The 22,858-nt window shown below is 36.9% G+C and overlaps 1 protein-coding gene across 8 annotated transcripts in view; it reads left to right on the forward strand.

Annotated features, from left to right (window-relative positions):
* The window catches only part of LOC308664344 (protein SSUH2 homolog), a 48,278-nt gene that overhangs the window by 13,375 nt on the left and 12,045 nt on the right, over positions 1-22,858 (forward strand). Inside the window, exons 1-9 of one of the 8 annotated variants that reach the window (XM_081321517.1) lie at positions 3,536-4,168; positions 7,083-7,141; positions 13,063-13,128; positions 13,568-13,669; positions 14,748-14,808; positions 15,698-15,827; positions 16,757-16,817; positions 17,629-17,753; positions 21,138-21,200. In XM_081321517.1, coding sequence (XP_081177643.1) covers positions 13,068-13,128; positions 13,568-13,669; positions 14,748-14,808; positions 15,698-15,827; positions 16,757-16,817; positions 17,629-17,753; positions 21,138-21,200 — 603 coding nt within the window. In that variant the 5' untranslated portion in view covers positions 3,536-4,168; positions 7,083-7,141; positions 13,063-13,067. Of the gene's footprint in view, positions 1-3,535; positions 4,169-4,560; positions 4,748-7,082; positions 7,142-12,491; positions 12,861-12,992; positions 13,129-13,567; positions 13,670-14,747; positions 14,809-15,697; positions 15,828-16,756; positions 16,818-17,628; positions 17,754-21,137; positions 21,201-22,858 lie in introns of those variants that run through there. The other 7 variants (XM_081321515.1, XM_081321520.1, XM_081321513.1 and 4 more) reach the window with 7 other exon arrangements.

Genomic DNA, 22,858 nt, shown 5'->3' on the forward strand with positions numbered 1-22,858 from the left:
CTCCAGATAAGGAGAGGACTGGAAACCACCCACATTGTTCCAATGACTGCTCAATGTTAGAAGACCGTAGGAGTTTTCTGTGGGTTGGAGTGATGGGAGATGATGAGTTTACACATCTTGATCACAGCTATGGCATATCCTGGCGGTCTTCAAACTTGGTCCTTTTATGACTTGTGGACTTCAACTCCCAGAATTCCTCAGCCAGGAACACTGGCTGAGGAATTCTGGGAGTTGAAGTCCACAAGTCATGAAAGGACCAAGTTTGAAGACCCTGGGCGTAGCCTTTTAAAGGACACTCAGTTTACAAACCTCACTTTTTAATCAGTTTCAGCAATTGCCTGTTAACTATTCTAAAGCTATTAGAGACCTTCAGGATGATAGGCTTGAGAAATCTTCCTCAGGTGAGTTTATTTTCAACTCTGAGCAAAAGAAAAATTAAAGGCTTAACAACTTAAAGAATTTGAAATAAACAGTACAAAGTAAATAAGATTTTGACCTAAGAAAGTTATTAAGGGTCCAAATAAATTTGGAATATTGACTTTTTACTGTACTTTTTATTAGCATAAAAACCACAACTTTTTATTAGAAACATACTTATTTTGCTTATGCTGGCAACTGCAAGTCATAATAAAAGATAAGGGATTTAGAAACTGGCCATTAGAGGGGGCTAAAGATGTAAAGCAGGAGAAAAAAAACCCCAGCCTAATGTCAATGAATCCTGGCATTAGTGTCTGATATCAACAAACGGGTAGATAGTTGCTGTAGATTGGCACTGGGTTTTTCTTGTCTTTTTTCTTGTTTTTGTTTTTGCTATTGCTATTAGCCATTTAGAGTTGTGTTTCACAAGATGGGTGGCAATGCAAACCTTTAAAATAGATAAACAAATGAATAAATTAATGACTGATAGTTTTCTGCCTGCAGTACGGCTGTAAGCTTCCTACAAGCTATCTGGCTGAGTACAAGCTATCTCTCTGTCAAAAGTTCACAGAACTTTCCAGAGCCACTTGAAACAATAATGTACGTAATTAGCATAGACAGTCCCAAAGGAATTGGCTATGGTTGTTCTGGTTTCAATCCTTTTATGTGCAACATTAATTTGGTGCAATTTGGTCGAAATGTGCAATGTATCCAACTCTCCACTTGACTGCTGGATAATATCATCTTCAAATGGAAGTACACACACATATAAAATGTTTGCTCCTTTTGACAACATTTCTTTCACTTCTGTGTTTTCCCCATTTGCTGGTTTCACATTGCCACCCAGTGGTGCAAATATAATGAGCAGAAGCTAAGTTCAGTCAAACCTTTACAAGACATTTTACCTTCCATAAGAAACATGTTCTAGAAAGTGCTGCTCCTTCTACCCTCTTCTTGTCTCTGACCAGCCTTCCTGCATTTATCTAGATTCTAGATGTTCTGAAAGGCAACTGTGTGTGCTTTCTTTTCTTTATTATTATTGTTGTTGTTATTGCTGTTGTTGTAAAAACAAGCAATAGTGTATTGCAGAAGTCCCCAGTCTTTTTAAGTGGCAAATTTTGAGAGCATGTTAAGGGCACAGTCTCAAAATGCTTGCCACTGAGGCATGCCAAACATAATCTATGCATGCATGCATGGATGCATACTTCATTCCATTCATTAAAACATAAATCTTCTGGACATTCTCCATGTTCTCCTTTAGGGTGTCTCCCTTTATCATCCTTTATCTTCTACCTGTGCAAGTGGACTTTGAAACAAATCCCAAACTATAGCTATCCTTATTTTATTTTCTAGGAATACCTCTATAGTATAACAGGAGCTCAGAGACAATGTTAGAAGTACAGATATTGCTTAAGTATTGTTGAAAGAAAAATCTTTAGGTTCCAGTCAAAGCTGGGAATAAACAAAATGGAGGCTGTTTAGAAAGAGGTTTCTTTACTGAATTGGCAGAAACTTCAGTGACACAGCATGTGTTTCTGGGGTGGCTGACACATGGAGCTGGGAGTGGTGGGTTTTTATGTCTTCTTGGGCTTTTGTGTTTGGAGTTGTTCCTGTTCCTGTGGCATGAACTTTGACCTGAGGTTCAGTGTGCTGGTATTCTAATGGTGGTGGGTTAATCCTATTATGTCCTAAAGGTCATGTCCTGCTTCCTTGGGGCTGGGAATGATGACTATGTCCTATGTTGGATTTTTGGGTGACGGTTGTTGGTTCTAATCCTATCACTCTGCTGTTGTTAGCTATCAAATCTTGGCCCAAGGGATTTTGAAAGATCCTGTCTTGAATGGGTTTCTGCAGATATAGTATTTGCTCACGAATGGTGCCTCAGTTTTTCTGAATGGGATTATCAAATCTGCATTTCTACAGATCTGGCCTGCTGAGTTTCTGGCTGGGGGAGACGGAGAAGTTTCTGCCTTTTAAGATTTTCTCCATTATTCCTTTGGGGAAATATACCGGTAATATTCTGCCTTTTTAATATCCCCCAAAATATTTCTTTCTGGTGTGTGTGTGTGTGTGTGTGTGTGTTCTGTCTTCTTACAGCATATTTCTTTGATTTGCAACATGGAAGCTTACCATTTTTTTAAAAAAAATTACACATTGGTAACTTCTTATTTTTACAAAAAAGGTAAAAAGTTCTTAAATCAAGCTTGGTTTCAGGATGTTTTTGCAACTTATCAATGACCCTGGTGGATCAACCCTCTCCCAGGTGCTTCCACAAAGTAAATTACAGCATCATGATGAATCTACAGGGGTTGAAGGAAAGTACCCATAAGTGTCATATTAAAACTCAGGCTCTGTTCTGTCAATGAGCTTTAAGACAACCATTTTCAAATCAAATTTCAATGATTTCAATGAGTTGGTGAAAGTGATGTTTTTTTTTCATCATTAAACAAATCACACATATTGGATGTCATATGAGACCACAAGCACTGGGTCACATGCAGTATGAGAAAATTGGAAATGCAAGGATTGGGTGATGTAGGATAACTGCTCCATGATTTGAGCAGTTTAGGCAAGAGTGAAAGTTTCTTCGGCAGAACAAAATGTTCTTAATTCCTGGGAGTATTTTATGACTCAATAATAATAATAATAATAATAATAATAATAATAATAATAATAATAATAATAATAATAATAATAATAATAATAATAATGATGATGATGATGATGATGATAATAATAATAATAATAATAATAATAATAATAATAATAATAATAATAATAATAATAATAATAATAATATTTTTTGTATTGGTTGTTTTAAATGCCCTGTAAACCACCCTGAGTCCTTCGGGAAAGGGCGGTATATAAATTTAATAAAATAAATAAAAATAAATAAAATAAAACAGTGCAAGTGGATTAATAATAATAATAATAATAATAATAATAATAATAATAATAATAATAATAATAATAATAATAATAAAGTTGGAAGGGACCTTGGAGGTCATCTAGTCCAACCCCCTGCTCAGGCAGGAAACCCTATACCATTTCAGGGAAATGGCTGTCCAGTCTCTTCTTAAAAACCTCCAGTGTTGGAGCATTCACAGCTTCTGGAGGCAGGTTGTTCCACTGGTTAGTTGTTCTAATTGTCAGGAAGTTTCTCCTTAGTTCTAGGTTGCTTCTCTCCTTGACTAGTTTCCATTTGCTGCTTCTTGTCCTGCTTTCAGGTGCTTTGGAGAATAGCTTGACTCCCTCTTCTTTGTGGCAACCCTGGAGATATTGGCACACTGCTATCATGTCACCCCTCACCCTTTTCTTCATTAAACTACACATATTTTTTGTTTTTTTTTTGTTAATGTAAAGAACTTAATTTATTATACCGGTACTAATATGTGAAGAAAACTATGTGAGGTGAAGACAAATGACTAGGATTCCAGGATTTCTTGTAGACTGCTCCAAAGTTTTAGGAGCGGTTATGAGTCTAAATTTAAGTTTAATAAATGAATTAATGATTATTACATTTTTATGCAAATAAAGGAATTGATTTCTTAAGAGCCTTTTGTCAGCTGAAAGAGTCTACCTATCCTTCCAAATTTTCTCCTGTCTAATTCATCCCTGTTCTAAGGATGTTGTTCATGTCCCTGATATCAAAAAGTTAAACTGAGTTGTGCCTAGCTAATCTGTGGACAGAAGACCACCAGGAAATGTTGAGACTGTAGGAAGTGGAAAAGACAAGCCATCCCAGAAAAAGGTAATGGCAAATTGTTGTGAAGAAGGCTACCAAAATGTGTCTGTGAAGCCACAATGTTTCAAAGTTGTATTTCCGTTTAATAAAAAAGAGTGAACAATGCAGCAATCACACTGACATTTCTTTAAATAACCACTTACCTTTTTTACTTCCTGTCTTTTGTGATGCAAACTGTCCCTGTTCTTTGTGAGGAAAAACAAACAAACAAACAAACAAACAAACAAACAAACAAACAGAAAACATCTCCAAGTCCAAATAAAAAACATATTATTAAATGGAGGATGGCTGAACTTTGCTCCAGAATGTATAGAGTTGCTGTCAGTTAAGAAAAACCTTGTGCAATTCAGAATTACTGTTACACAATCAATGTCCTGTTGAAAAACTACAGGAGGGAAGACCATTTTAAGCAGTATGTAGCAATAAAATAGACAGCTCATGAATCTGGGTCCTTCCACGTTTCATTTGGATAAATCTACTTCCTTAGTCTTGGACAGAGGCTTTTTAAAAGCAAGGATTTTTTTTTCTCTCCTTTGACCTAACCCATCCCTGGCAAACAGCCATGGAGAAATACTTGCTTATTGGGTAAGCTGTCTTTAAAATACTTTTGTTTGATTGAGTAAATCAGGTATATCAGCATGATTTCTATCAGCCTCTGTCTCTGTCTTTTGTCTCTTAGTAAGTAGTAGCAGTAAGTAAGTAGTAGATGTAGAATAGGTTGAAACAGAGACTTGAAATAATGTAGATTAGGGATAATAGATTTGGATAGTTTTAAATGGAATAACATAGTAGTTTTTACATTCTCCCCCTCCCCCCATGTGAGGAATTAATGCCAGTCACCAGCTGGGTGTGCTTTTATTCTTAGTAGAACAATGCAGCTATGTTGCAATGTCATTTTCAGCATATGAGCCTCAAAAGTATTTTCATAAAATAATTCCTTTAGAAGATATCTCTACAGAAGGTAAATAATTTTGCTACTCTAATTTTTCAGCTTTAATTTCATGTCTGCAATTATATTCAAACTTTAAAAAGGAGACTGGACTATATCCCAGAAAAGAGAAGATAGTTTTTTGTTTTCATGGGTAGTTGCCATTCTGCAATAGCTGCACAGTTTCATCAATGTAATTGCTTTTTATGCCTGATTATCTGAACTGTCCAAACTGACAATGATGGTTTTGGCAAAGGAAATGATTGTGCACAGCAATGTACATTTTAATTTCTTTTATTGTGCCTAAGGATGTTCCAAGTCAGCAGTACTAAGTAAATCCACCTTTCTTGGCCTCAATACTCTTTGCAGGGTAACAACACCAACAACTAGCATCCCTTTCAGTGACCGTGCTTAGAATGAATTAATGGAGTTTTAAGCTCTTGTCTAACAATCATCTTTGTTGCTCTTCTCTGTACTCTTTCTAGAGTCTCAACATCTTTTTTACATCATGGTGATGTATTCCAGGTGTGGCCTTACTAAGGCATTGTAAAGTGTTATTAACACTTCACGTGATCTTGATTCTATCGCTCTGTTAATGCAGCCTAGCACTGTGTTAGCTTTTTTGGCAGCTGCAGCACACTGCTGGCTCATATTTAAGTGATTGTCCACTAGGACTCCAAGATCCCTCTCACAGTTACTACGGTTGAGCAAGATACCACCTATACTATACCTGTGCATTTGGTTTTTCTTGCCTAAATGTAGAACCTTACTTTTTTCATTTTGTTAGATAGCGCCCAATGTTCAAGTCTGTCAAGATTCTGTATCTTAAGCCTATCTTATGGAGGGTTAAGCCACATGTTTTTCTGGAGTTGGGCAGTCTTAACAATTAGATAGATAGATGATAGACAATAGACAGATAATAGAAAGATAGAGAGATACATAGATAGATGCAATAGATAGATGATAGATAGATGATAGATAGATAGATAGATAGATAGATAGATAGATAGATAGATAGATAGATAACAAGTATATCATTCTGCTTTTTATGAACTCAAAGCACCAAAAATCTAATTTCTCTCATACCCTCGTTTCTTGTTTCTATAAATCAGTGATACAGGATAGGCTGAGAAAGTGAGAAGCTGATCCGTTATTATGAGCTTGTCGATCAAATGGTTGACAGTTTGGTGGGTTGAATCCCAAGTGCCGCGTAACAGAGTGAGCGCCTGTTACTCGTCCCAGCTTTTGCCAACCTAGCAGTTTGAAAGCACATAAAAATGCAAGTAGAAAAATAGGGACCACCATGGTGGAAAGGTAACAGCGTTCCGTGCACCTTTGGCATCTAGTCATGCTGGCCACATGACCACAGAGACGTCCTTGGACAAGCGCTGGCTCTTCGGCTTTGAAACAGAGATGAGCACTGGCCCCTAGAGTTGGAAATGAGTAGCATGCATGTGCGAGGGAACCTTTACCTTTACCTTACTCTTCCACTAGTGTGCCAGGAACTTAGCTAGATATAATCAGATTGCAGAGAATCAGAGTGATGTATCATTGTCCTAAACCCACTCTCAAGAACTGCTAATTTTGAAACCTCTGCATTAGAGGCCATGAGTGCCTTCTTCCACAAGTGTACAGCAATTTGCAGGATATGGACCACATAGTTTTGTAGTGTATATGCACAGGCTGATATAGAGAAATTGCCTTCATTGTTTGAAGATTGAATTAACACTATTTGAGAAATTCCAGAGATTTGAAAAAGCAATGCTGTGCAGTACTGTTTGTTTTACTATGGAAAAATCCATGTTTCCTTATTTGTGTACCAGAGGAATCCATTGTCAAAGTAACAGAACCTCCCCATAATGCATAATCAGTCTAGCCATCTCTTGGCTTTAGAGAAGATCAAGTTGCTACTTTTGTTCATGATTTTTTTTTAACTTCTTGTTTTTCAAGAAAGAAAAAGTTACAGGGCATTCTTTCTTTTTCTTCTTCCAGAGACAAAAGCTGTGTGAGCTATGGAAGTGACAGTCACCTCACCCCAAAGACTGCACAAGGTATGGTAATACAGGAGCAGCTAGCTTCAAGCTGGGATTCAGATATTAAAGCTGTGTTCAAGTCAAGGGCCAGAATACTCATATTGCTGGCTGCTTGATTGGATCTGTACAGTTTAGATAGTTGAAGAAGTAGGTAAGTGAGAAGGCAATGATAGTGAAGTATGAAGACAGTGACTTCAGTAAGAAAGATCCATTACTGGAGATACTTTGCAGATACCCCAAAGATGGTAGGAACAGAAATTATTTTAGATACAATTTGATCTCTAATTGTTAAGGGTTGTAGAGTTAAAACTAGCATCCTGAACTCAATTCATAATCAGAAAAAATTATAATAAGCCAGTGTAATACAGTGATATCAACCCAGTTTCTGCCTGTCCTCTTGCTACAGCAGTTTGTACTGATTGAAGATTCTGAATTACCTCCAAGAACAGCCCACATGTATTTCAATCATTTATACAAGAAGTTACCAGGGCATGGATATTGCCAGGCTCTATCAAAGCTGTATCTTACTGTATCAAATTAATCTAGTAAAAGGTACTTCATATGACAGAAGATTTGGTGTCTCCAGTGTCGAAAATGGCTCTAGAAACATCTTGATCTTGTAGAGGATCACAATCCCATCCAGAACAGGTTAAACACTGCTCAGTTGACAGGTAAACTATTCATAACAACACTTCTGTCTTGTCTGGTCTGGTCTGTCCCAGTCTTGCCTGGACTGAACTTCAATTTGGCCCTCCACTTCCATAGCCAGGCACTGATTCAGCAATGCATTACCTGGATCTGATGAAAAGCAGAGATAGTGCTGGTATCATCAGCAAACTGCTAACATTTTATTCTAACATTCTGAATGATCACACTCAGTAGTTTCATATACAGTAATGGAAGTTGTGGAAGCCTTTTTGGAAAAGTGTACAGTAAAAATGCCACCGTTGGTTAAGTTTCCACCAATTTTTCTCCCAATTTCTTTATAGCTGTAGCCTTGTTCACTTAATAATACTATTTTACAGCGCTTTCTGGGCAACCAGTCAACTCTTTGCACCATTACTTTAATTTTATTACGTTTTACAAGCTCACTAAATGAAAGAACACAAAAAACCCCAACCAACTTGATAGCAATCACATAACACACTGACAAATGTCCTCCTCTCAGCTTCAATACATGACATCAGTAACTGAATCCTACTGTGATCTGATTGGCTCATTATTAAAACAAGATGACACCTGATTGGCTCTCTAAACACTCATGCTCATTGGCTCCAATCAGATGAAGGAAAGCTACCTAATATCAACCTAAGCAAGTTGTGCTTCCTTTTTCTGGTTATTTGGCTATACCTTTCATAGAATATAGATAATTGAACTAACTTTATTGCATTACATTCTTGATTAAATTATCTTTCAATTGATATATAATTTTATGATACTACTCCAAACAAAAGTGGTGTTATTAGCCATTAAACCTCAAATGTACACTTTTCCCAAAAGGTTTCCACAATTTTGGCCACTACTGTAAGGTAAAGGTAAAGGTTCCCCCGCACATGCGTGCTAGTCGTTTCCGACTCTAGGGGCCGGTGCTCATCTCCGTTTCAAAGCCGAAGAGCCAGCGCTTGTCCGAGGATGTCTCCATGGTCATGTGGCCGGCATGACTAGACGCCAAAGGCGCACGGAGCGCTGTTACCTTCCCACTGTAGTGGTCCCTATTTTTCTACTTGCATTTTTTACGTGCTTTCGAACTGCTAGGTTGGCAGAAGCTGGGACAAGTAACAGGTGCTCACTCTGCTATGCGGCACTCGGGATTCGACCCGCCAAACTGCCGACCTTCTGATCGACAAGCTCAGCGTAGAATAATAGAGTTGGAAGGGACCTTGGAGATCTTCTAGTCCAATCCTCTGCTTGAGCAAGAGATCCTATAACATTTCAGACAAATGATTGTCCAGTCTCTGTTTGAAAGCCCCCAGTGACAGAACACCCACAACTTCTGAAGGCAAGCTATTCCTGAAATTTCTTCTTAGTTCTAGGTTGCTTGTCTCCTTGGTTAGTTTCCATCCGCTGTTTCTTGTCTTGCCTCTTGGTGCTTTGAAAAATAGTTTGATCTCCTCATCTTTGTAGGAGCCCCTCAAATATTGGAACACTACTATGATGTCTCCTCTAGATCTTCTTTTCACTAGACTAGACATACCTAATTCCTGTAACTCTTATTCATATGTATGTTTAGCCTTCAGCCCCCTAATCCTTCTTATTGCTTTTCTCTGAATTCTTTCCAGAGTCTCAGAGAAGCCTCTTCTCTGAGATGTTGAACAATGGTGATAATAAAGGGAAACCTTGCAAATCCATACAGAAAAACACTTCCCAGTGTCAGTTTCTGGAGATGGCTATCTAATTATGGGAAGAATCACAAACAGACTGTTTTGCCTGCACCTAATTTAGACATCTTCTCCAGAAGGATGCTATTATCGATAGTTTTGAAAACTGCTCAGAGATTCAGGAGAATCAATAAGTTTATAGTTCCCTAATTCTCTCCTGGCAATATCATCCAACAGAGTGACCAAGATAATGTCAGGGCCAACATCAGTCCTAGAACATAAATGAATTGCATCCAGGAAATCTGTTCTCATCTGATTAGCCACTGGACGCTTGCCAGTGTTAACTTTTGATGTATAATTAATTCGATCTTCTGGTTCCAATGATTTTTTTCTCAGAAAAGGACTCATTAGAGCATCCTTTAATGTAGAATTATTCAGTGTAGAGGAAAATGCAATTTTCTGGATCCAGCTGAACACACTTTATGGCTATGTGTAATAAGCAATGATGGAAATAACTAAACACCTTATTCAATCAACAGCCTTAAACCTATGTATTAAGTTGCCATTTTACAGTATCTGTTATTTTTGAACCAAATCCAATACCCAATAGACCGTATGTCACTGCAAAACTAGTCTCCAGAACCTCCTAATGCTACTTAATGTCAGTGGTCAAAAATTGTAGCATTTTTCTCATTTCCTCTAGAAACAGAAATAAAGAGGAAAAATCCTGAGGCTCTTTTTAGGATCAACAACCATCAAGAATAACAACAAGGATCCGTACTTTCATTGCAGATTTATCATGAGATTTATCGGCCAAACTAATAAAGTCAGCCTTACTTTATCATTGTTCTCTATCCCATAAAGTGAAGGCTAATGGTAAAATTAATGAATGTGGGAAATAGAAGTCTTGATATTGTATTAAACAAATATTATGGAATAATTCAGTACAGAAATTAATGGCAAAGTTCTGTGCTCAGCTGTAATTTTTAGAATTAATTACAGATATTCTTTGCAGCTCTCTAAATATCTTAATAGTATATATTTAAGTAAATATATACTAGTCTTTTGGAAAGTCAGATTAAATGTATTGCTATCAAATATGCTTTATGGTATATTTTTAAAAACTGCCATATCTGAAACATTTTCCCCCTGTAATGGGGACAGTGGGTCATATTTTATTGTATTATGGATTTTATAAATCTTTGGCAGAATGTTATTGGGCCTATTTTAAAATTAAATCAAGAAGAGATACTTCAGAATACATTGAGATTTGATTTAAAGATGATAATCCTGAAATTTCAGATGCAACAGCCAGATTTTTACAATGGCCATAAAATGGGTATAAAAGCAATGTAGCACATCAATAATTTGAAGTTTTGAGTGTTTTATGTAATATTTATCAAATATGCTATTTCTAAACTGTTTTATTTAATACCAAATTTTATTTAATACCAAATACCAGATTATATTTGTAATCAGGTATTTGGGCCTTTTTTGGTCATGAATAAATAATTACTGAACCATACCATCTGAAGAAGATACCTACATCCACAAGTATATTCTGGCAACTGATTAGCTAAGGAGTCCTAAATCATAGGAATTGTATTTTTAAAAGATTGACATTTAATTGATCCATCTTTAATTGTTTAAGGAAAAGTAACAGTGGAATTAATGTGTGTGAATATTTTTGCTACTCATCTAGTCCTAATTCATAAGCCACCACAGTTATAATTTATTTCTGTCTCCAAAGATGCTATTTGGGGAGATAATTTTCCATCCACGATTGTGAATGTTTGAAATATTCTCCTACTGTTATTATCCTAATATAGCAGGCTCCAGAATTTAGATTTTTCTTCTTTTCAAGCAAGGGGTAGCCTCACTTTTTTATTTGGCTGTTTGAAGTTGCTTGGACTTATGTAGCAATTTAGAAAGTACCTTCTTTTTTCTCCTACATGGATGATCAAACTAATTTAATTTGTACGCTTCTTTTTCTTTATGTAACTATAAAAAGTGAAATAAACTCCAATTTCCTGAAGTATTGATGCACAACAGTTAATTCAAAAGTAAAAGTGAGAGATTTCAAACATATTTCCTGTTGTAAATCGAGTATAGTACATTCTTATAACCGAAAATCTTGTAATATCTGTTGGCTGCTTCTACTCAACTAGATTAAATTGCATGTATGAAACTCTCACAGAATTTAGCAACTGTCTATGGGGAAGCTGGGATATTTTTCTTACATTTTTACAATAAGGAAATATTGTAAAGAGAAGACAGTAATGCTGGTTCCTGCCAATATAAACAAATGAGTACACCACGTAGCAAAACTCACATAAAGGAAAACTTATATCTTATGTATAGAAAAACATGTGTATAGGAAAGACAAAATCCCCATTGTTTTAGGTCTACATGAAGAGGCATCTGTTTCAGAATAAATAAGGAAGTTTCCTGTAACTCTAAGATAAGGAAACTTCTATTTTAGCAAAATATGAAAAGAAGGAAGGATTGCACAGGAAGAAGAATTTATGATGATAGAGCAATTGCAACTTTTGATTGAATAAACATATTTCTTTTGACTCTCCACTGATTGTGTGGTGATTTTTATTAAATTCTCGGCTTGGAAATGAATAGATGAATAAGGTTTGATCCTTCTGACAATGAGATGAAATCTTTTAAAGATATTTCTGTACAAAAGCCTTAGTATTATGCCAAGTCTCACAGGACAACATTCTTGCTTTGTTGCACAATACACTTCAAACAATTGCAGGTTTGTTCCTCTTGCTCAGACTTATTCTCTGCTACAACTACAAGGTGTAACTTCACATATATAATTCAGAAAGTTTCTCTAATGCAGTCCTCTTATGCAAATGTTGCAACTTCCAATGTCAAAAGAAGGTGGTGGCATTAGGTTTACATATTTGCTCTTCCCTTGGCCTTTCAAAACATTTTGATTTAGCAATAGCAAATTTACTGGTGTTATTTGAGCTTCAGATTCCTTTACAGGAAGAGTATACGTGGAATATTCCATACACCGTAGAGGGTACTTAGAATGCTTAGAATACAGCAGGCATGCTAGATATCTGAGGAGAGAGCTTAAATTCAACCTTCTTTTGCTTATGAATTGCTTAGAGCTAAATTCAGGAGTGGCGTTTAGTGTGTCAGAGTGCTGCTAGGTTGGCCGTACAAAAACAAAAGGCAGACAGCAGATAAAGGCTGAAAGTTTCTCTGGGAATTAAAATAAAGAAAGTAGAAGAACTACTGCTATTATTTGCACTGTCTTTCTCCTTGTAACAATGACCACCATAAAATCTGAAACAGGGTGTCACATATTTGATGTGATGGGATATCTTGTTCATGAGATGGCCTAAAATGAGATGAAATGAGATGAGTTGTCTTCCCTAGCCTAATTGGAAGATTAGGTACGTGAGTATCATAGTTTGCAGAATAGCATGGCTATTTTTCTTCTGCACTTCTGGAAGTTTGGAAAGATTTCTATGAAATAAAATAAAGATAGTATATATATAGACTTGTTGTTTTCATCTGTTATTCAGAAATTGTTGATGTCTTGAACTGGTGCTGGAGCTGGTAAAACTTGGAATACTAAGTTATGTTTTAATTCAGTTAAGATGGAGGAGATTCCTGTTGTAAGGAGAAAGGATTCTGAATCTGGGACTGAACACATTTTAGGTAAGGACCAGGCTGTAGCCGGCCTATGGGTAGCTAAGTCCAGATTAGATTGGTATATTTGCTATGTCCATTTTTGAAAGAAATAGTTTTGACTATGGAAACACATACCTATTATATACCTGCTGAATAATCATATTGCTCTCTGTTTGGGGCTGTCTTAAAAGTACTTTTGAAAATTTTCTCTGTTCAGAATGTTGTAGCAGAATTTTTGTATATGCTTGGTTATGGGATGATGCTACATTACATAGATAGATCAGTGCTTTCACTGACTGTCAGTTTATTTCCTAGAACTTTCAATATATTCGTGATAACTTTCAGAGCTCTAAATGGCTTGTGTTCAGCATATATGATCAGTTGCCTCATTCCATGGCTGCTCATCAAGAACAAGTGGGAAGGATTTTACTTGTGTTTCTTTCTATAATACCTTTCTCTGTTGTAGAGACGTCTAGTCATTCATCTCTTTTTGAAGGAGCTTCTGCACCTCCTTATGAACTGATTAAAAATGGATCGATAGATGAAAAACAAAGTTCAGGAAAGAATGGTAGGTAAAAATTTTTACACACACTTGACTTATCCACTAAATCAACTCTACTGTCCTTTCTTTTCTTCTTTTTCTTCTTTTACTACTACTACTACTACTACTACTACTAGTAGTAAATAACAATAAGAAGTCATCAAATTTGCAGATGACACATTGGGCACTATCTAACAAAATGAAATTAAATGGTGAAAAAAGTAAGGTGCTACATTTAGGCAAGAAAAACCAAATGCACAGGTACAGTATAAGGGGTACCTTACTCCATAGTAGTAACTGTGAGAGGGATCTTGGAGTCCTAGTGGACAATCACTTAAATATGAGTCAGCAGTGTGCTGCAGCTCCCAAAAAAGCCAACACAGTGCTAAGCTGCATTAACAGACAAATAGAATCAAGATCACATAAAGTGTTAATGCCAATTTACAACACCTCGGTAAGGCCACACTTAGAATACTGCATCCAGTTTTGGTCACCATGATGTAAAAAAGATGTTGAGACTCTACAAAGAGTACAGAGAAGAGCAAGAAAGATGATTAGGGGAATGGAGGCTAAAACATATAAAGAATGGTTGCTTGGGTATGTCTAGTTGAATAAAAAGAAGGACATGATAGCAGTATTCCAATATCTCAGGGGTTGCCACAAAGAAGAGAGTCAAGCTATTCTCCAAAGCACCTGAAGGCAGGGCAAGAAGTAATGGATGGAAACTAATCAAACAGAGAAGCAACCTAGAAACTAATATGACTTTTACTGTAATTTTCTATAACAACAAAATCTTACAAATCCAATTGTGCTCTACCTTCTCCTTGTCATACCTCTGAATTAAGGAGGCTTCAGCCTGTGCAACCAGTATCTTCTGGACCTAAAATATGTTTCAGCACCATTTTGCATGGATAATTATTTCTGGCTGTCTACTATTCTGGAATTGTCAGTCAGCATACCATTGGTTAAACACAATGAACTGTATTTGCAAGATTCAATTCCTGAACAGTATGCAGTCGCTTAAACAACTTATATTATCTTGGAATGGATGTAAAAGGGAAAAAAAATTCTGTGTTATTTATTATTATGTCCTCTTGCATTGCAGGAAGCAAATCTTTGTCTGATTTACTTGATCAACAGCCACCTCAACATCTCAGTGATTCAAAGTATGATATTATTTGACTAACTCTGTTTTACTGTTTTACTGAAATTATTATTTTGAAGAAACAGTGGTATCCTTTCCTGTACAAGAGGGCAAAAGTCTTGTTTCTGAAACCAAGGCATAAGAATTGAAGAGTCTGGTCTCAATAAAGGAGAATATTTGTAGCTCAGATTGAAATGAAGAATCCTTGGTGCTCTCTGAGCTTGGTTGTTTTCTTTCAGATATTTCATTACCCAAACTAGGTAACATTATCAGTGCTAAGCATTTACCTAATTTGAGTAATCAAAACATCTGCAAGAAAGCAACCCAGCTCACAGAGCACCAAGGACCCCTCACAATCTAGTCTATTCTACTTAGCTTAGAAGATGGAAGCACTCTAAGCAGGCATCCTAAAATTATTTTAGTGGACAGTAGATTAGTGCAGATTATAGGAATTACTTTTTCAGATACTATGATCCCAGATGCTGACTATTCATACCAGCAGATAGAGTAAACCCAATTATTCTTTCAAAACAATTCCATCCAGTTCACAGGTTGACCTATGATTCTCTAGGTCAGGGGTAGGCAACCTTGGCTTTTTTATGAGTCATGGACTTCAACTCCCAGAATTCCTGAGCTAGCCACGTTGAGGGAAAAGGGAGAGGTTTCCAAGCTGAGCCATGCTGGCTCAGGAATTCTGGGAGTTGAAGTCCACGAGTCATAAAAGAGGCAAGGTTGCCTACCCTTGCTCCAGGTGAAGGAAATAAATTGGTGGAAATAGAAATCTTTGCAGAATAGTAGTTATTGCCTCATTACATACAATAATTTTGAGGTCTCAGAAAATCAGGATATAGTTTTCTAATAATTATTTCAACCCGAAATGAAGTAGTGTATTTTCTATTTTTTTTCTTCAGCAGTCTCCTCACCTCTGAACAAGAGATTAAAGATGCATTTCTCCAGTACACAGCAACAAAGTTTTGCTATAGGACTGCCCCTGCAAAGCATTTAAAAATACAGAAGCTAACTCCTCTCAACACATACAGAGTATGTACCATAGTTGTATCTTGGGAATGACATGTTTTGAGGACTGAACTGTAGGAAGCCTGGCCTGAGCTTCAGCAAAATAACTCTTAGACTGATTCCATTCAAGGTGCTAAATATCTAGGTTTCCTAACATCACCCCTTGTTATACTTTCAAGTTTGCCATTTTGTATTTATGAAATATTATTCAAAAATATGTCTTCATCTACATGGAAACATCTGGTCACATCCTGCAGGGACCATCTGAACTCAAATGCATATTTTCATGCAATTGTTTGGCTACAGTGCATACACAGAGAAAGATGCAGTTTCTTTAAGGAGGCTCCAAGAAGTGTGGTGCCATTGGGCTTTGGATTCAATATGTACACATTCCTGTAATCAAGTCAATGAACTTGTCATGCTATCATCTAGATTAGGGGTGTCCCACCTTGGCAACTTTAAGACTTGTGGAGTTCAACTCCCAGAATTCCCCAGCCAGCCATTGAATTCTGGGGGTTCTAGTCCACAATTTTAAAATTGCCAAGGTTGAACACCCATACTCTACATTATACTGTATATTTCTGGAAAGTCTCATCCAAGGGCATCTATTGGTATGTGTAGATATGCGAGTTAAGATTCCAAAATAAATATCTGTAAATAAGTTTGACCTCAAACTTCTAACAACTTAACTGTATGGGGGCAGTTATTTCATGGTGAATGAAAGTAGTTTACACTCACTGGAATTAAAAATAAAGCAGTAATTGCTTCATTTCAAAGCATTAGGTCTGGGTTTTAGAATTTCTCAAGACAAAGTACAGAGCCAGATTCTGCTAATTGTTGGCTGGGATTTCCACATCATAAGCCAGTCTGCTTTCCAAGGATGCCCACTTCTGTTCAAAGAATTAAGACTTCTGTTTCAGATTAATGGATTATTTGCTGTTTTCTGTTCTCAGTATCGGTTAGAGACTTTCACTGAAAGGAGAGACACACACTTGGCTAGTGAATGCTATTATGGTGAGTAACTGGGGAATGAGGGAAAATTTCCAGAATAAATTCCTTTGCAAGGGATTACCATTTTGAACCTTTCAAGATACTTTTCCAAGTAGTCATACTATTGGTTACACTCTAACATTAACATTTAATGGAATCATGGCAATAATAAGTTTAAAAACAAAATAAATATATTAAAATTAAAATACCAAAATGAATGTCATCAAATAGGAAAAAAAATAAAGTCCACCAGGGGTAACTCCTTCAAAATAATAATACATTACATGGGCTCCACTGACTTCCTGACTCCGATGGCTGGGTTAGCGTGAAGGCTAATCTGGTCTCGGGTGGTTGGGTGTTCCAATGGACAACTACCATGGCAGAAAAACTATGCTTCCTGTGTCCTATTAGATAGATTTTCTTAATTAACAGGATCTGCTGTTGGATTTCATGATGTGGGTACAGAAAATTGGAAAGACATCATACCGCCAAATATCATGAGGTTGTCGAAGGGATCCTGGGAAAATTGATTTTATTTATTTTTATATATCATATTTAGAGACTGCTCATCTCCCTCATAGAGTGGCTGTGGGCAGTGTCTTTTTTAACTGTGTTTTTAAAAATCATTACAGTACTTATACACGGCATATTATTCAATATTTTTTTAAAAAAAAATCTGTACTGCTTAATGGAACACTATTAAAGCAGTATAGTTGTAGGTACGTGTTTGTCTACTTTGAGGCCAAAATACATAAAGGAATACAATTCACAATCGTGCTGTTTTGTTATTTAGTTCCATGATTGACTGAGGAGGGTCTGTGTGTTTGTCTTCCAGGTGGATTTGTGGACTCAGCTGATGTTGCACCTCAGCCCACCCCCTGGGAAATCCCTGTGGATCCACCTCCCTTGTTTACAGACTGTGAAATGCATATCCCAGTGCCCCACTCATATTCCCTGGGGGTAAAACAAATATTTCTTACTCTTGTTAGAATTACAGTTGTATGCTGCTTTTCTAAAGTCTATTCAATAAGTCAGCCAAGACAGCTTTGTGAATACGTGGCCCACCAGAACAGTGTTTTTTCAAACATGGCAACTTAAAGTTGTGTGGACTTCAACTCCCAGAATTCTCCAGCCAGCAGGCCAAGTTTTAAAAAAACTGTACTTGGTGAACAACTTCTAAATCTAAAGGGCTCCTAAAAACAGCTCTAGAAAATATATTTGTTGGGCTATTTGTTCATGGCAAGTTATTGTTTAACTGATTACTGCCATTTTTAAAGTAGTCTTAGAAATGTGCAATCTTCTAAGTAATTACTCCTAGAATATAAAATTACTTTTGAAATGGTTTTGTTGGCAGGCTGTTAAAGAAAGTAGACAAGCATAAGAATGTTAAAGCTTATCAGATAATTGGGTAGATTAGAAATACAATAAGAAATAGATTACAATAAAATGCCATCCGATTGTGCATTATCAGGTCACAATGAGCTTAAGTTGATTCATTATGTAAGCAATACATGAGGAAAATGGAATCCAAAATACATATTCAAATTCAGGACATATATTTCAGACTATTCTACAAAAACTAGTAAAAAGTAAACAGAAATAGTTTTCCAATCAGTCTAGAAGCCTCTGAAAAAGGCATGGTGGGTGGACGGAGGTACAAAAATATGTTACAGGCCATTAATGGATCTTGTTATAGGAAGTGAAATCAAATTGTGTTTCCCTGACTCATCCTTATCCATTTGATTATTTGATTTTTTTTAAAAAAATGGTTACTGTGAAATGACTTACCATCTCTAATGTGGCACTTGATGTTCTGCTCTCTGATCACTGTAGCAAAAATAGTTTTGAACTGTTTGAAACTCTAAGATAGTAATTTTAGTATATAAAGTTTAGAAATAGTATTTGTATTTGGCAAGGGAAACTTCTGGTTTATACATATTAAATAATTATAACATATTTATTATTTATATTTTTAGAAGACCTCCAGGGTTCTTCCGCACTTATGATTCTATATAGTCTTTCTTATGCATTTTAGTTAAAAGCAGGAAAATTGTCATAAAAATGGGATTTGATTACATATTGTAACAAAATGTGGGAATGATCTCAGAAGAGAAGAGGAAGAGCCACAGACTAGTCCAGGGGTAGGCAACCTTGGCTCCTTTATGACTTGTGGACTTCAACTCCAAGAATTCCTGAGCCAGCCATGCTGAGGGGAAAGGGAGAGGTTTCCAAGCTGAGCCATGCTGGCTCAGGAATTCTGGGAGTTGAAGTCCATGAGTCATAAAAGAGCCAAGGTTGCCTACGCCTGACTAGGCAATAGTCAGATAAGAAGCAGTTGAGCCCAGAGAAGGAATATGGGTGTGGCAAATGTCTCAGAAGGAACCCTCCCTAGTTTCTTGGACTGTAAAGGTGACAAAGAAAAAAAAGTACTTTCAGACTTGCAAGATTCTGTTAATGTAACCTTACAATAAAGACAGAGCTGATATTCCTTGCTGTGCTTTTTGTCTGACTATCTCACGAGTCTGACACCCTCCTCCTCTCTCTCAAGGTCATTCCCACATACCACTATACATATATAAAAAGTTTTTTTTATATATGGATGGGGAGCATGGTGGCTGGGTAGAATGCTGGGTTGACAAGTAGCAAGCCTGTGTTCGAGACCTGAGTGCTGCTGTGGGATGGGGTGAGCTCTCCTCCTTCATTCCAGCTCCTGCCGGGGACATGAAAGGAGCTCCTACCTGGGCATACATCTGGGCAACGGTGATGTCACCAGCTAATCCTGTCAACCTGGAAACACCTCAGTGCTTCTGACATTAATGCAATGCAATATGTTATGTTCAACTTTTACTTTGTAACCTTTTTTGGGTGTGTGTGTGGTAACTTTCAGGCTTGGTTTAATGTCATGGTTCCAATAAATGAGACCAGTAGAAATAAGAACCCTGAGGCAATTGCTTTCCTCAAAGAACACTTTTAATGGTTACATAATATCAGCAAAAACATAGGTGAAACAAAGACTGAAAATTACCCCCCCCCAAAAGGTTACAAAGCAAAAGTTGAACTCCCCACTCCTTGGTGTGTCATAAATCACAATCCTCAATTAACACCTTTGGCGGGCTTCCTAACGAAAGCTCCTGCCCGCCAAACTTTAAAGCTCCTTGACCTTGGTTCCCACAAGAAAGTTATTGTTTTGACTAAACTATAAGAATGCATCTTCTGTCTCCCAATGCTCTGGCAACTGAAAAACGAAGAAACATGGTTGAATTCAGAGCACTTGAAGGTTTGACAGCAATATACATGGGTAATTTATTTCTGTGTGAGTTTGAAGAAAAAACAATAGGACTTATATAAGATACTAATTTTAAAGATAAGTTAAACCTTTTAAAGATAAGTTGTTACACCTACTTAAATCTAATCAAAAGTAAATCCAAATAAATTCCAAGTAAAGTACAGTAAGTGACTACAGGGTTTTAAATGCTGTCTTTTGAACTCTTGTACAAATTGTGAAATTAGAAAAAAAATAAACATGTTTCCATATGAACCATATAACATTTCATTGCTTTTAATAGCCTTGAGGGAATTCAATTAGTATGTAGTCTGGGATTTTAAGTAGAAATTATGATTTCTCAGTAGGAAAATTCCTACTCAGTTCAAGGGGCAATTGCTTTCTGAAACGACTTTGTGAGATTTTTATCTTCTTTGGTATAGATATTCACAAGTCTCCCATAGAACATTTGATATTTGTGGATTCATAGTTGGAAATATATAGTTGGAGGAAGCCTAAGGCATGATAAAATGGATTAAACATATGGATGTCAAAGAAAAATAATTATGGGCAGGAAACTATTATCCTTTTGCTGAGGACTATTGTTATTTTAGGAACGCGGTGGCTCAGTGGCTTAGGACGCTGAACTTGTCAATCAGAAGGTTGGCAGTTTGGCGGGTTGAATCCCGAGTGCCATGTAACAGAGTGAGCTCCTGTTACTCGTCCCAGCTTCTGCCAACCTAGCAGTTTGAAAGCATGTAAAAATGCAAGTAGAAAAATAGGGACCACTACGGTGGGAAGGTAACAGCATTCTGTGCGCCTTTGGCGTCTAGTCATGCCGGCCATATGACCACAGAGACGTCATCGGACAAGCTTTGAAATGGAGATGAGCACCGGCCCCTAGAGTTGGAAATGACTAGCACGCATGTGTGGGGGAACCTTTACTTTTACCTTTATTGTTATTTTAAGAAAATAATAATAAAATTAAGGCTTGGGCATAACAATTCTCCAGTGAAGTAGGGCTATCCTGTCAACAGAGTCTTTCCAATGGTTCACTTATGCATCCTTTGCTTTACTTTCAGAATTGTCAAAATTGCAATGGCCGTGGTGCAATTACATGCCAATCATGTCAAGGAAAGGGCAAAGTAAGTCAGTGCAAGAAACATTACAATATTCTTATCAGATGTCAGTGCTTCCTTCTGTGCAGAAATTAGGAGAAGAACTGCATGAGAAAGATCACCCCAAATATGGGCAAATAGATGACACAAATAAAAGTTTGATGGCTTTTATTGTAAACCACCCCAAATAACATGGAACTTAGCCACTTGTTATTATTATTGTTCTTAAATGAATACATTTAAATTGTTCTGCATTTTTTCAAATATAGAAAAAGTGTCCATCTTGTAATGGGAGTGGGTTCAATTCATCTGAATATACTCCCCCTGATACACTCATAATTGTGCCCAATATTTCCACTGCTAAGCGAGACAGTTGTTAAGTGAGTTTCCCCCCCATTTTATGATCTTCCTTGCCACAGTTGTTAAGTGAATCACTGCAGTTGTTAAGCTAGTAACATGGTTGTTAAATGAATCTGGCTTCCCCATTGACTTTGCTTGTCAGAAGGTAACAAAAGGGGGTCACAATGACCCCAGGACGCTGCAACCGTCAAAAACACATGCCAGTTACCAAGCATCCAAATTTTGTTAATGGGGATGCTGCAGTGGTCAGATGTGTGAAAAACAGTCATGTTACTTTTTCAGTGCTGTTGTAACTTTGAATGGCCACTAAACACATGATTGTAAGTCAAAGACTATCTGTAAACTAGGCAACTTAACCCAGTTTGGATGGCTGTATTTCAGCTTCAAAATGCAACTATAAGAGACCTGGTCTTTCATTCATGAAAGGGAGGAGAAAACTGCAGTGTGTGTTTTGGAATTTTAGGAAATAAAAACTTTTAGTTAATTTGCAAATTTGGCTATTAGCTTCAGATCAAATGCAAATCATGAAGGATTTTAAAGGTGACCTTGCAATGAAAGCAGACCGACAGTGACCTTACAGCATGTTCTTGGAAAAAAGAAACTAATCTGAAATATGGGCAAATCTGAAAGAAGTGGCTAAGCATAAAAAAAACTTAATTGTTTGTTTTGGTTTACAATGGACAATTCAAGAGCAAAATCAAGAAAAACTTTAGGGAAACATATATTCTAATAAAAATGTCTACGATCAAACAGAATGTGTAAATTTATTGTAAAAAGACAATACAACTTTTATATTTTTCACATAAATTTGAAAGACTGTCCTAATGGCACTCTTTGTATGGTAAATGTTAAATCAGAGGTCCCCAACCTTTTGGGCACCAGGGACCAGTTCCGTGGATAGAGGTTTTTCTGTGGACCGGAGGGTACATGGTTTTGTGGTCTGCCTGCATCCCGCGGATGGGTCTTTGCTTGTTTGTGCAGACTGTTTGCTGGTATGCTGCGGCCCAGTACCAGTCCACAGACCAGGGGTTGGGGACCTTTGTGTTAAATTACCCAAAATAAAGAACAAAGAGATTTTCTGAAAAATAAATCTAAAGGACAGCTTCCTGAAATAGACTATCCTTTATAATAAAGGAGGTATGGTCACTGTACCATAAGCCATTTGAAAACCAGCTTATTTCTCAAAGCAGAGCATTGCTCCCTGTTGAACTTAGGAGTTGGCTTCTTGGCTACCTTTCTGAGAGGCCCCCTAAAAAACTCATTTCAAAACATGTTTTCTTTGGGGTATTTTTGATGCTGATTTGAATGTCACTGGTCTTAACTCA

Source organism: Vipera berus, assembly GCF_964194415.1.
Source record: "Vipera berus genome assembly, chromosome: 2".
Taxonomy (NCBI): Eukaryota; Metazoa; Chordata; class Lepidosauria; order Squamata; family Viperidae; genus Vipera; species Vipera berus.